At 41.8% G+C, this 15,240-nt stretch overlaps 1 protein-coding gene across 33 annotated transcripts in view; it reads left to right on the top strand.

Annotated features, from left to right (window-relative positions):
- Positions 1–14,984, top strand: part of OBSCN (obscurin, cytoskeletal calmodulin and titin-interacting RhoGEF) — a 328,849-nt gene extending 313,865 nt beyond the window's left edge. For all 33 annotated transcript variants that reach the window (XM_056805136.1, XM_056805153.1, XM_056805137.1 and 30 more), the window contains 9 exons: positions 648–815; positions 2,204–2,326; positions 4,087–4,257; positions 5,778–5,895; positions 6,775–7,014; positions 7,883–8,106; positions 8,877–8,952; positions 9,145–9,294; positions 13,676–14,984. In XM_056805136.1, coding sequence (XP_056661114.1) covers positions 648–815; positions 2,204–2,326; positions 4,087–4,257; positions 5,778–5,895; positions 6,775–7,014; positions 7,883–8,106; positions 8,877–8,952; positions 9,145–9,294; positions 13,676–13,853 — 1,448 coding nt within the window. In that variant the 3' untranslated portion in view covers positions 13,854–14,984. The remainder of the gene's footprint in view (positions 1–647; positions 816–2,203; positions 2,327–4,086; positions 4,258–5,777; positions 5,896–6,774; positions 7,015–7,882; positions 8,107–8,876; positions 8,953–9,144; positions 9,295–13,675) is intronic.
- Positions 14,985–15,240: the final 256 nt, after the last annotated feature.

Here is a 15,240-nt window from a genome sequence, read left to right as displayed (position 1 = left end):
CACTCCTCCTGCTCTCTAGAGATCCCAGAGGCAAAAAGCCCTTTAAGGGCTAAAGCCAAAAGCCCTCTCAGTAAGCTCAGGCCTGCCTTTATATGCTAGCAACTAACCTCCAACTACTAACTCACACCCAGCAGCCACCTTCCCTGAAACTGCCTCTCCTATCAGCAACTAACCACCTGCAACTGACACTGACTCAGCAGGGGGCTCCCCGGTTCCTACTACCTGCCACTGGGCTGGTTAATCCCTACACATGTCTATGATAAGAGGACCTCCAGGTCACCCATCAAATTAAAGAAATTTAAAAATTCCTTTTTACACAACCCACAAGTAGTAGATGCCATAGGATCCCAAAGAACTATTTATTATAAGCCTTATTATTCTTTAATTTACATACTTTTAAAACTCTGACCTATAGTCTTAATATCAGTTCTAAGACAGAAAAGCAGCAAGGACTATTCATTTGTAGTTAAGTGACCCAGGGTCTCATAGCTAGGTGGTGTTGGAGGCCAGATTTGAACCCAGATCCTCCTGATTCCAAGCCTGGCACTCTATCCACTGTGCTACCTAGCTGACCCTATAACCCCATTTTGGACCTACTCTCAGATCTGCTTCCCAGACTCAGGCCTTTGGTTCTCTCTTCTTTATAGATGGGATTCCCATTCAGACCAGTGGCAGGCTACTCATCTCCTCTACGCTCAAAAATTTCCAGCTTCTGACCATACTGGTAGTCACCGAGGAAGACCTGGGTGTTTACAATTGTACTGTGAGCAATTCCTTAGGGATGGCATCTACAACTGGCATCATTAGGAAAGCAGGTCAGTGTTAGCTCTCTATCCACTACCCCTTATTGCCTCTCTTGGTTCCCAGTCTTTTCTAGAAGAAAATCTCTTTATATGAAAAGGAATTGTGACATTGTTAGTGTCTGCTGATTTGAGAAAATACATGATGACAAAAATCTCTGTGATTGCAGGAACATTTTAAAATAAATGAATGAAATTTAAGTGAATGAATGAATATGAATTAATGAAAAGCATTTAATAATCCCTTACCATGTATCAAGCACTATGCAAAATTCTGGGGATCTAGACACAGAAATGAAACAATCCCTACCCTCAAGAAATCTATAGTCTAGGGTAGGAAACAACATATGGGGGGGGGGAGGGTAAGAAGGGGGGTGGAGAATGGCCAAGGAAGAATTCTAGCCTAGGAAATAAAAAAGATGATAAGTAGAAAATAGCAACAGCATCTATTTGCACTTGACAAGGAGTGATCCATCTATGTGAGGCATATTATTTATTTGAGGTGCCAAAAATATTTATCCTAAGTCATACTGCATATTTTATAAAAGCTAATATAAAAATTCCAATGCTTGAGGTAAGTGTGGATTTTTAGCACCTTTGCAATAACTCTAGTGTCTCAGGGATTTGCAACCCTAAAGTCCAAAGCCCTTGCTCTAAGACATTCACCTGTGAAATGATTCTAAGGACTTTTGAATGATTGGCAGTTCTTCATTCCTGAACAGACATACTGTCCAGGAGGGGCTTCATTCTACCCCTTGTTTCAACCTCTCGCCACCATATCACAGAGTATTTTCCCTCTGAAAGCTTTCCAAAAGGCTGTCATCTGCCCTGTCCAGCTTCATGTAAACCACAGCATGGGGAGGAGGTGACAAAATGATTGAACGTGGGAACCTTCACATCAGCCTAAATGACCCTGAATACTGAAGAGAACATACCTACAAAGCCATAACTAGGGAGTCTGATGCTGGGGGGGGAATCTCAGTTGAGTTGGAGAAAGGGGGGAAGGTAGCCCACTCCATCTCAGTATCATTGCATGAGGAGAGGAGGCTGTTCATTTCCTAGAGAATCTGGTCTCTGCTTCAGAGCTATCAAATCCTAATCCCTAGAAGGAAACAAGGCAAGGGAAGGTGGGAAGTGGAAGTCAAAGGGTAGAAGGATCTAGGCCCTAAAATGACAGCAACCCTCAGGGTGGCACTCCCCAACACAGACTATGAGGCAGAGGGATGGCTGATGTTCTTATTCTCCATGACAGAACTTCAGTCAACAATCTCTAGACCTCATGATCCGCCACTGGCCCTGCACTGTCTCCACCCCATATGTCAGCACTCTAAGACAAATCCCTCATGACAGTGTCCTAGTTACATCTGTGTTCACCTAACTTCCCTTATGACTCTCTGAAACAGAAATTCCCTCCTCTCCACCACGCCCGGATATTGGAGAAATATACGAAAATGGGGTGCTCCTGGTCTGGAAGCCTGTGGAATCCCACAGTCCAGTGACTTACATTGTACAGTGCAAGATGGAAGGTAATGTGAGGCTGGGTTTTGGTTCATTCTCATCTCACCCACCTTAAAAATACATCTAGGTTTTTAATAAGTTCATGGAGAAGGATAAGCCTTGTTGGAGCAAAAACAACATGACTCGGCTCTCTGATGACTGATACACATGGAGAAGGGAAACCCTAAGAGGAAATGAAGTGTATGATTGAAATAAAAATCCTTCCTAGATGGATGGGAGAAGATAATCACCCACCTAGGGAACCTCTTCAGGGCCAGTAAAGCACAAAAGCCTGGGCTCTAGAAACAAAATTTTATTTTTTAATAGGAGTAAAGGGGAAATAATAGTTATATTCCCACAATTATAGATCTAAGCTCCAGCCACCCTCTTTCACGTCACAGTGAATTATTTCTTCTTCTTGAGAGTTCACTCAAACTACTCTACTAAGACCCAGAAAAATTCAGCTATCTGACTATAAACTAACCTACTTAATATGGATTATCAAAAGAGTAAAAAGGAAGGACTCGAAGATGAATTTGAGTCCTTACCTAAAGCCTGGGGTTGGCTTCACTAAGTAACCCAGAGTGCCAGGTGACAAACCCTTGGGATTACCTTAGCCACTGGATTTCTGACAGATGGATCTCAGGCAGATGGTCTCTGTACTTCCAGGAAAAAGCAGTCTACTCCAAGGCAAGCTCTCACACCAAGGAATCATTAACCTCTCCACAAGATTGGGATTTCCAAGGGAAAATGCCAGAGCAAAGACCTTCTTCCAGTTCAGTCAAAACAGGAGTGACAGTAAAACAGTCAAACCCCAGAATCTTTCCCCCCAGAGCTTGTACCCAAATTCTCCTCTTTTCCTCTTAAAGTCACTCCATGAAACTTACTCTATCCCTTACCGACATTGCTACATAATAGTGGGAAGAACACAGAAGTAGGAATCAGGAAATTTACCACTTGCTAGCCGTGTGATCGTGAACAAATCACTTACTGTCTCTAAGTTTCCTCATCTTACTCCACTTAACCTCTCAATATCTTCATCTACAAATTGCGGTACTGATATATTCCCTCCATACCCTTCAGGGTTGTATGATGAACAAATGATATCATATATCTGCATACAAACACAGTTTACAAGTACCGTAGAAATATAGGATGAAATGATGACAAGAATGATGCTGTCTCTTGCTAGCTTAAAGCAGGAATTTGAGGCCCATCCATAACTTTTAGGGTATCTTCCTAACATTTTGAGGGCCATCCCTAACCTCTAGAGTTCAACCCTGGCCTCTATTATAGTGTCCTCATAAGAATCAGAGCTTGGGATGTCCTGGGATGTATCCTGGGACTATCATTCCTAGGAATGGCAATGCAGCTGTAGACAGAATTAAAATCCCAGATGCCTTCATTTGGTAAAACTCTCAGTATTAACAAGAATAAAAAAGAAAGACCAAATATGGCTCCGGGAGGAGGGTGGGAGGGGGAAGGAAAGAACATGAATCTTGTAACCATGGGAAAATATTCTAAATTAATTAATTAAATAAAATTTGCCAAAATGTAAAGAATAAATGAGTGAATGAATAAATAGATAAATAAATGAATGAATAAATAAATAAATAGATAGATAAATAAATAAATAAATGAAGCCCAAGTGGATGAGCCATTGAGTCTTCAAGATGTTACCTTCTCATCCCCCACCTCCTTGCTGAGCAGGCCATATGTAGCCAAAAAGGGCAGACTACATACTGGTCCAATTGCTCCAAAAAGCCCACCCTCTTTATGTCTTACCCAGGTGGAGACTGGATCACACTGGCATCTGACATCTTCGACTGCTGCTACTATGCCAACAATCTCTCTCATGGTGGGATGTACTCCTTCCGGACAGCCTGTGTCAGCAAAGCAGGCATGGGACCGTACAGCAGTTCCTCAGAACATATCCACATCGGCGATCACAACCAGATGGGTAAGCAGAGAGCAAAGGGAGTCAGGATTAGGCTGTATTATAACTTGCAACCTTCTGAAGGAAAGACCCATGTTTTTGACTGCTACAATATTGCTTTTTGAAGAACTATATTAGACACATATTTTTACATATGAGAGATTTTACAACTTCATCTGTCCAACTTGTGTTCTGAATATTTTATGTAACTTATGTTATGGCGATACAAAGATGTTGGATAATAGTTACTTAGTTCCAATCTCAAGCAATCAACCAACAAGCATTTATTAAACACCACCTATTTGCCAGGCACAGGGCTATGTTATAGGGATACAAATCATCTTGATCCTCTAGGAGTCTATCAGAGGAAACAGTATGTACCTGTATAAGTACATACCGATTAAATACAAAATGAAAACAGATCATTAAATACGAGAGAGGGAGCTTGGAGGATCCTGTAAAAGGTGGTACTTGAACTGCATTTAGAAAGAAGTGAAGGATTCTGGGAGGCAGAAGTATGGAGGGAGTGCATTACAGACACAGAGCACAGCCACTCTGGTCACTATTCTCAGTACAACATCGGATTTTGCATTTCTTTGGAGAGATGCTTGATGCGGTTCAGCAAACATACTGTTCATATGGGATGCGGGGAGACATAAAAGGTTTAGATGAGATGCGGTCCATGCCATCATTGTGCTCACAGTCAGCAGGGGCATAAGGAACAAATATGTTCGATAAATGACAATCATACAAAGCATCAGGGAGGTACAAAGCAAAGTGACAGATGGGGCCCAAGTGGGGAAAGGCCATTGCTCAAAGCTAGGGTCCTACAGGATGTCTTTAGCACACTACCAAGATAAGTCCACCTAAGAGCACAAGCTCATTCCCCCTATTTTGACTTAAGAGTCTCTAAAGGCACGATATCTGAGGGCCCATGAGAGCATGAGGCTCACCTCTCCATAAACCTCCATCTTTAGACCACAGTCCTGCTGTCACCAACCCTGTGCAGAAAATACAAAGTAAAGCTTTCTCCACCTAAATGAATGGCAGTCGCCTTCATTCGTGTTCATTTACAAAATATTTATTCCTAAGTAAATTGTATTAGTGAATTCATTAGAATTCTTTCCTTTATTAAGTATTTATTCTTTGCCCTGCTTTGGGCAGAGGAAGGAGGGAGAATACAAAAGGAGGCACCACCATCCCTGACCATAGAGAATTCAGCTTCAGCTGAGAGTATGAGACTAGCATATGTGTGTGTGAGGCCCATGACATTCCAGTGGCAGAAGGCATGCACTATAAATCATATTACATATTGCGTGAAAGCTGATGTAAGAATGGCAGGGCTTTGGGGGCCCATGGCTAGAAAAGGGGGTGGAGGGCTGGACATTCTCTTGTAGGGACTCAGGAACCCATCGGCCTACAGGCTTTGTTGGAATGGGACTCCTCCCTTGCTCGGCTCTGAATGTGGTGGAAGATGCCAAACCTTTGGCATGCCAGCCACCAATTATTTGCCTCTGCCCATCATGCTTCTCTTTGTCCTCCAGGACCAGCCATCATCCCAGATGTGTTCCCAGGGGCCTCCAAGGAGAAAAATGGGAAAGTGATTCAAACTCAGGCTCTCTCAAGCCAACAGACTTATGCCTTTCAAATGGAAATACGGAGGTAAGAAAAGAGAGGCCAAAGAAATAGGGACTGGTTATTTAGCCAGCAAAATTTAAGCAAAGCTTAATATTTCTGCTCTCCTATTCTAATACATCCCCCCTAAATCCAGCTCTTTACTGATTTGCCTGTTTCTATTCATGGCACACCATTCAGCCACCCACACTTGAAATCTCAGAATCATCGTTGACCTCCATTTTCCCTACCTCCAACTTCCTACCACTCACCAAGTCTAAAAATATTATGGAATCAGAGCATGTCAGAGGCAGAGGAGAATGAGAAATGAGGTCTTTTTCTCCCCAGTTTAATGGTTTTTCTGACATCATAAAACCACCCCCCTTTTCTAGTACCTGAAAAAAGGGCTCTTCTCTGGCACCTGTGCCAAGAACCCTATAGACCTGTCTGTCTGTGGGACTGAATAGTCTGAACGAGAAGTGTGGGACACTTTGGAAGACAAGGCAAAGAACAGAATTGCAAATCTCACAAACTATACGCTTTAAATGAAACTGTGGGCTTCATAGAAGTTGTAGATCTCAGACCTAAAAAAGAAAAATCTTGAAGGTTATGACAATGGAGACAGTGTTTGTTTCTCCCCTCACACCTGACATGGTCATCTAAGTTAAGTGGTTTTAAAGTGTTCAGACTATTTAATTGAATTGAAGGTACCTGCCCCTTTGTTCAGAATAAGGTGGGAAGTGGATAACTAGAATTATGAGAAATCCTGTTATAAGTCATTATTGCCAACTCATTTGGGGTGGGATCATTCATAGGTACAAACTTAAGATGCTGGTGTTTTATGACTTCATCAGATGTGTGAGCTAAAAAGTTGGGGGCAAGAGAGTAGAAGTATCTACCTCACCAAAGAATTGTTTGGTCTAACAGGGGTCGCTTCAGTGTTGTACGGCAATGCAGAGAAAAGTCCAGTGGGCGGATTATGGCAGCAAAAATCATTCCCTACCACCCTGAAGACAAACTAGCCACACTTAGAGAATATGAGGTCCTGAAGGCCATCCACCACCCCAATATCGCACAGCTCCTTGGGGCCTATATCAGCCCCCGACATCTGGTACTCATCTTGGAGTTCTGCCCTGGGCCAGAGTTACTTCACTGCTTGGCTGAAAGGTGAGCCTGAGCTAAATGAGGTAGAATCTGCATCTTTTACCCAGTACTGGCCAGAAAAGTCTCTAAGAACAGGGAAGCAACCCTCTTATAGAAAATTCCATTTAGGTCAAATCCCTTAAATTTAGCTCCTTCTCACAGATTCAAAAAATGGTAGAGCTGGATGGAACCTAAAAAATCATCTAACCTAAAGATGCTTATCCTGGGATCCACAGCCTGATGAAATCTATGAACTTGGATAGGAAATTTTTTTTATTTTATATTTTTAAATTTTTACTTTCATTGGCATCCAACTGGAATTTAACATCTTCAATTATGAGTATAGGCAACAAAACAGAGCAATATTAAGCTTTGCCAGACTGCCAAAGGACAGTGACACAAAAAAGATGAAGAATCCCAGTCCTAGTCCAATCCCCACCCCACCCTCCACTTTATAGATGGGAAAATTAAAGCCCAGAGAGGGAAATTGATTTTACTTTAGATCATTCATTAAGTAAGTGTCCTGACTTGGTCTAGAACCTTGGTCTCTTCACATGCAAGCCTGATATTCTTCCAGTACACCAAGATGACCTGATTGATTTAGATATATCAGTGAGCAGATCACATCTCAAATACAACTCCATTCAGAAATCAGTGACATGGTCATTACCTGTAAGGCAAGAGTGTTGTAAAATCCTAGCCCCTAGGCTTTAGAATGGGCTGACCCCTTAGAGATCATCTGAGCGAATACCCTTGTTTTCCAGAATCAGACATTGAAGTCAAGGAAAGTTAAGTGACTTTCTCAAAGGCACTCAGGTAGCCTTACTGATACCTCAAAGCACTATGAAAATGTAATCCATCAACGTCTGTTTCACTGTGCTTACCTTCCTAGGACATCCTATTCTGAGATGGAAGTGAAGGACTATTTGTGGCAGATCCTCAGTGCCACGGAGTTCCTGCACGCCCACCGTATCCTGCATTTAGATCTAAGGTCAGAAAACATCGTGGTTACTGAGTACAACTTACTCAAGATCCTCGACTTTGGAAATGCCCAGTTCTACACACAAGACAAGGTCCTTCCCACGGAGAAGTTCAAAGACTACATTGAAACCATGGGTAAATGAGATGGAGTGGGCTTGAATTTGAAAACCGAAAATAACGTTCTCCTTTAGAACTCCTGCCCTTGCTGCGAGAAAACATGGGAATTCCTCAGCTTGGCATTTCAAGCCTTTGATACTCTTTTCCTAGCTCGCCTTCTCAGGCTTATTTCACATTATTCCCCTCTATGCCTTCCATAATCTAACCAACTTGGCTATTTGCTATTCCCCAAACTTGCACCACATCTCCCCTGCCATGACTTTGATAAGTCTGCCCCACATGCCCATTTAAAAAAATTTTTTTAAACCCTCACTTTCCACTCTTAGAGGGAAAGTGTGTATTGGTTCCAAGGCAGAAGAGTGATAAGGGCTAAGCAATGGGGGTCAAGTGACTTGCCCAGGACCACACAGCTAGGAAGGGTCTGAGGTCAGATTCGAACCTAGGACCTCCTATCTCTGGACCTGGCTCTCCATCCACTGAGCCACCCAGATCCCCTGCCCCTCATCCTTCCTCATCTCTGCCCCTTGCAGTCCTTGGCTTTCTCCACAACCTATGAGAAGTCTTTCTTGATCCCCCTCAAAAAGTCATATACATATTCATCAGTTTACATGTTGTGTCTCTTCCCCCCTCCCCCCCTCATAAAAACAACAACAACAATGTAAGCTTTTCGAGGATAAGGACTGGTTTTTTGTTTTCTCTTTAAATTCCCATCATGTAGTGCTTAGTACAAGTGTGGTTTTTAGTAAGTCTTTTTTCAGTCCATTGCCTGATTTCTGTTTGTCCTTTAGCTCCCGAGCTCTTGGAGGGCCACGGAGCCATCCCACAGACAGACGTGTGGGCCATCGGTGTCACTGCCTTCATCATGTAAGTTGAGGACTGGGGGAGCAGCCCCATCCAACCTGGCCCGGGGCAGAGCCCAATAAGATGGCAGTGGGGAGAGGGAGTGAGGAGAGTTTCACAGATGGCTCGTCTCTGGGCTAGCAGAAGCCTCCTTAGGGACGGTTCTCATCAGCCACAGATACAACCCGTGTTGGCTCTCTTCTTCCTCCTGGCCAGGCTGAGTGCGGAGTATCCTGTTAGCAATGAGGTGACCTGCGACCTGCAGAAGGGCCTGAGGAAAGGGAAGATCAAGCTGAACCGGTGCTACGCGGGCCTGTCGGGGGGAGCCGTAGCCTTCCTGCAGAGCACCCTGTGTGCCAACCCATGGTAAGGTGTCCCCCCACCCCCCAGTCCCAGGATGTCCTTTTTGTCCCCTCGAGGAAGAACCCACAGCCTCATCACATCCTTTATTTCCACTCAATTCAGAGAAGCCACACATGTTAATGGAGCCCTTCTGGGAAAGGGACACTAGGCTTTTAGCCTTGGAAGAGACATGCAGTTTAGATACGCCCATCCTCACCTTTCTGGGGCCACAGTAAGAGGATCTGATGACAAACACAAGAAACTATAACCCACAATTACAGATGAATTCATAAGAGAAGGGCAAACAAACCTCATGAAGTCTAAGGGGGAAAGTTGCTACTGAACAAGGGAATCGGAGAAGGTTTTCAGGAGGAGGAAGCATTTGGGTTGGGTTTTATTTTTTGTTTCCCATTTGAATTAGTTTATTTAGTCAATTTAGAACATTATTCCTTGGTTACAATACTCACGTTATTTCCCTCCCTCTCCTCCACTCACCCTTCCCACAGCCAAAGTGCAATTTCATTGGGTATTACTTGTGTCCTTTATCAGAACCTATTTCCATGTTGTTCTTTGCACTAAGATGTTCATTTTGAGTCTACATCCCCAATCATATCCCCTCGACCCAAGTTATCAAGTAGTTGTTTTCTTCGGTGTTTTTAATCCCACAGTGTTTCCTCTGGATGGGGATAGTGGTTTTTCTCATAGATTCCTCCAAGTTGTTCAGGATCACTGCATTGCCACTAATTGAGAAGTCCATTACGTTCTCTTGTACCACAATGTATCAGTCTCTGTGTACAGTGTTTTCCTGGTTCTGCTCCTCTCACTCTGCATCAATTCCTGGAGGTTGTTCCAGTCTCCATGGAATTCCTCCACTTTATTATTCCTTTGAGCACAATAGTATTCCATCACCAGCAGATACCAATTGAAGGGCAGCCCTTCACTTTCCAATTTTTTGCTACCACAAAGAGCGCAGCTATGAATATTCTTGAACAAGTCTTTTTCCTTATTATCTCTTTGGGGTACAAACCCAGCAGTGCTATGGCTGGATCAAAGGGCAGACAGTATTTTAGCACCCTTTGGGCATAGTTCCAAATTGCCCTCCAGAATGGTTGGATCAATTCACAACTCCACTAGCAATGCATTAATGTCCCAACTTTGCCACATCCCCTCCAGCATTCATTACTTTCCATTGCTGTCATGTTAGCCAATCTGATAGGTGTGAGATGATACCTCAGATTGCTCATTTGCATTTCTCTGATTATAAATCTGAAAATTGCCTATTCATGCCCCTTGCCCATTTATCAATTGGGGAATGGCTTGATTTTTGTATAGTATAGTTTGAGATCTGGGACTGCAAGTCCTCCTTCCTTTGCATTTTTTTTCATGATTTCCCTGGATATCCTTGATCTTTTGTTCTTCCAAATGAACTTTGTTATGTTTTTTTCTAATTCAGTAAAGAAGATTTTTGGTAGTTCAATGGGTATGGCACTAAATAAGTAAATTAATTTGGGCAGGATTATCATTTTTATTACATTAGCTCATCCCACCCATGAGCAATGAATGTTTTTCCAATTGTTTAAATCTAGTTTTAATTGTGTGGCGAGTGTTTTGTAGTTGTGTTCATATAGTTCCTGTGTTTGTCTTGGCAGATAGATTCCTAAGTATTTTATAATTGTAAACCTTAAAATTTCTTAGACTTATAAATGTTGGAAATTTCACCATTGGGAAATTTCATACTTGGAAAATTTCTTACTGATAGTCTATTGGAATGTGAACCCCATTGGCATGGGAGGTTCCTCTTCCTCCCTTCTTAAGATTACTTTAGGACAGAAACCTTTTGCTGAACAATGGAAAGGACTTTGACCTATGCTTAAGCATAGAACAGGAATTTCTTTGAGTCATGATTGATTTTAGAATTGATACAATGGAGATACTTCTAGTTTGTTCCCATTGCAGATGATGTTTGCTGATGGTTTTAGATATATACTGTTTATTATTTTTAGGAAAGCCCTTCTATTTCTATACTTTCTAGTGTTTTCAATAGGAATGGGTGTTTATCAAAGGCTTTTTCTGCATCTGTTGAGATAATCATATGATTTTTGTTGGTTTGCTTGTTAATATGGTCGATTATGTGTATGGTTTTCCTAATGTTGAACCATCCTTGCATTCCTGGTATGAATCCTACCTGGTCATAGTGAATAATCCTTGTGATGACTTGCTGGAATCTTTTTCCTAGTATCCTATTTAAGATTTTTGAATCTCTATTCATTAAGGAAATTTGTCTGTAGTTTTCTTTCTCTCTTTTTGACCTGCCTGGCTTTGGGATCAGTACCATATTTGTGTCGTAAAATGAATTTGATAGAACTCCTTCTTTGTTTATTCTGTCAAATAGTTTGTATAATATTGGGATTAGTTATTCTTTGAATGTTTGATAGAATTCATTTGTGAGTCCATCTGGACCTGGGGATTTTTTCTTAGGGAGTTCTTTGATGGCTTGTTCAATTTCTTTTTCTGATATGGGGATGTTTAGGTAATCTATTTCTTCCTCTATTAATCTAGGCAATTTATATTTTTGTAAGTATTCATCCATATCATGTAGATTGCCATATTTGTTGCCATATAATTGGGCATAATAGTTTTTAATGCTTGCCTTAATTTCCTCTTCATTAGAGGTGAGGTCTCCCTTTTCATCTTGAGTACTGTCAATTTGGTTTTCTTCTTTCCTTTTTTTAATTAGACTGATCAGTACTTTGTCTATTTTATTTGTTTTTTCAAAGTACCAGCTTCTAGTCTTATTTATTAAATCAATATTTGACTTTCAATTTTATTAATTTCTCCTTTGATTTTTAGGATCTCTAATTTAGTCTTCATCTGAGGATTTTTAATTTGGTTCACTTGGGTTGGGTTTTAAAGATTGGTAAAGATTCAGCAGAAAGATTGTGTCCCCTTTAACATCAATTCTGCTCATTGGCCTACCGTATATACTGAGAGGATAAGAAAATAAAAGCAGTCCAAGGCACATAGAAGCTCTTATTAACAGGCAAAGAAGTCAGAGAAGCCATTTTTGGAGAATGCTCAATATTTTTTTTTAAATTTTATTTAATTTAGAATATTTTCCCATAGTTACAAGATTCATGTTCTTTCCCAACCCTACACACCCTCCCATGGTCAACGTAGAATTCCTCTGGGTTTTATATGTGTCATTGATGAAGACCTATTTCCATATGATTGATATTTGCACCAGGATGATCATTTAGGGTCTACATCCCCAGTCCTATCCCCATCGACCCATGTGATCAGGCAGTTGTTTTTCTTCTTTTTCTACACCTGCAGTTCTTCCTCTGGATGTAGATATAATGCTCAATGTTTTGCAGAGAATAGAGACACGTCTAGTTTGGCAGGCACTTGGGGTATGAGGAAGAGAGAAGTATGAGGAAGACATCAGAAAGGGCTGCCGCTTGGTGATCCTGGGGGCCAACCAACTCACCCTTTTCCCCTCCACACCTACAAAACTGAGGTTGAACTGGGTGATCTCCAATGAAAGACATTCTCTCAGATCCCTTCCAGTTCTAATAACCAATGAAATGAGACAAAGAAATGCCCAGAGATGGCAGTTTGCCACCAGGTCCAAGCAGCATCTTCTTTGGTTACCAGAGAACCCCCACATCTAAGGCAGGTTCAGAAGGACCCTCCGAGTAGCTGAAGGTAGCATGAACCAACCTAGGATGGAGATGCACCCTGTGCCCAGGGCGTAGGGAGCATGTGCTCAGGAATTCAGTCCAACAAGCATGAATGAAACACTTCCTAAGATGGGGTCCTACAAACAACCATGGGACATACGGATGAAAAATGTCACAGTCCCCAGCCTAAATACAGAGAGGCAAAGAAGAGAGGCAGGCAAAGGGCTGTGAGGAGTCTGGGGGTGGGGAGGATTCCTTCAGAAAGTGCTCTAGTAAACGCTTCCATTGGCACTCTGCTGTGAATGTGCTCCCCACCGAAGCCTAACCTCAAGCAGCCTGGTCATGGACTTCACCCAACATTTAGAGGAAAACCTGGTGAATTTGAGCAAGTTTGCACCCCTTGAGTGCAAAAACTGTTTTTTGCTTCTTTCTGTTTCCTCATAGTTTAGCACAGTGCCTGGCACACAGTAGGTAATTAATAAATGTTTATGGATTGATAGATTCTGCTACTTAATTTCCGTGTAACCTTGAGTGAGTCTTAGTAAGTAACTTGGACTTAGTTTCCCTGTATGTAAAATGAAGAGGTTGGAACTCTAAAGTCTTACATTGAACTTTAAATCTTGGGATCCAAACTTCAACTACAGAGAGAAGAAGGGATTCGAGGTAGGCCTGGAAAGACAAGGAGGATTTGAAAAATGAGTCTGAACTTACCTTTTATGTTTTAGGGGAAGACCCTGTGTATCCAGCTGTCTTCAGTGTCCCTGGCTGACCAAAGAGGGCTTAGAACATACCCAGCAAATGTCAGTGACTTTTTCTACCAACCGGCTAAAGACTTTCGTGAAGGAGCGGGAAAAGAAGCGAGCCCTGCTTTACAAGAAACACAACCTTGCCATCCTCCACTAAGTGGCCCAGAGATCACTCTGGCATATTTGACCCTGTTCATTGCAGTGATGATTCCTGCCTGACTTGTTGCAAATGTGGAGACTTGGAGTTTGGTAGAGCAGCGGATGTTTTGAGTGCTTTGTTTAATTTGGAGATTTCTGTTAAAAATTTGCTAGTCTCTATAGCTCTGAATCTACACAGAACTTTGTCCCATTCCTGCTCCTGAGTGGCCAGTACATCAAAGGCTGAGTTCTGGGTTCGTTCCTCTGTCTGACTTTTCCCAAAATTGGTCTGTCCAACCTTCAGTGACTTCTGTCCTAAAGAGACAAGTCAGCAATGACTTCAGGACACAGATTTTTTGTCAAGTGTCCCCTGAAGAAGTTGGATTAGAAAAAGTGAGTTGTGATGAAATTGGTCAAAAATGCTACTCATTTCAGAAGAAACTGGCTGTGGCAATGGAGATTGTTTTGTATCTTCTAGATCATTGCCCCAGTTGACTTAAAGGAAAATTTGGGACTCTGCAGATAGCCATTTAGATTCTAGAAGCAAGATGGTACCCATGGGTGAACACTCCTGCTTCAGGTTAAGCATCCTTACAGTCAATTCTTTCATTCTCTGTGGTGTCACTTGGGATTTCAACATTTGTCTCCAGGAAATCAGAGGAGCCTGGAGCTTTGCCATTTGACTAGAATACTACTGATATAATGAAGTTCCTTCTGTGTGTAAAGCCCCTCGTGCTTGACCCTAGGGGAGATACAAAGTTTAAATAAGATATAGTCCCAAACCCTCATGAAGCTTATACCTATAGTAAAAGGATAAGGCACATATCCAAATAACTATACTTTTTAAATATTCTGTGAAAATGCATTATAGAAGTGCAAACCAAATATCAATAAGGCCATTAAAGAGGCTTAACAATCTTACCTGTGGGCTCTTTGGACGAGGGTGCCAAGTTGGGAAAAGGGAGAGAGACTTCAGTTTGGAGGAGGAAAGCAAAGTAGTCTTCACCTGATGGGTGAAGGGGAAACTCAACTAGCCTCCTGAAAAAAAAGTCTTATATCGTTATGTTTTTCCAAGGCTCTCCCCTTAAAGTTTCTCTAGCTTTTGAGATGTTTTGTTATGGTAAATAAAAGATCCTGTCAATGTGGTAAATTATGGTTTTAGATCTGTGGTCTCAAATTCTTGGGTGTGTATGTGTGTGTGCATGTGCACATGTGTTTCTACATGTAATTGGGGGGAAAATAGAATAAAATATTACTAGAGAAGGGGTGGAGGAAGAAGCTATAGCATGTGCAGGGGCCACACATTTAGTAATACCATCTTGGAAGATAAGCTAAACTGTGTAAAAGTTAAAATTTAATCTCAATAATAAAGATATTATAGTTTAAGGGATTTATTAATGATCATT

The sequence above is a fragment of the Monodelphis domestica genome, chromosome 7 (genome assembly GCF_027887165.1).
Source record: "Monodelphis domestica isolate mMonDom1 chromosome 7, mMonDom1.pri, whole genome shotgun sequence".
Taxonomy (NCBI): Eukaryota; Metazoa; Chordata; class Mammalia; order Didelphimorphia; family Didelphidae; genus Monodelphis; species Monodelphis domestica.
The sequence above is the reverse complement of the archived record's forward strand: the minus strand, read 5'-3'. Positions and strand labels throughout refer to the sequence as shown.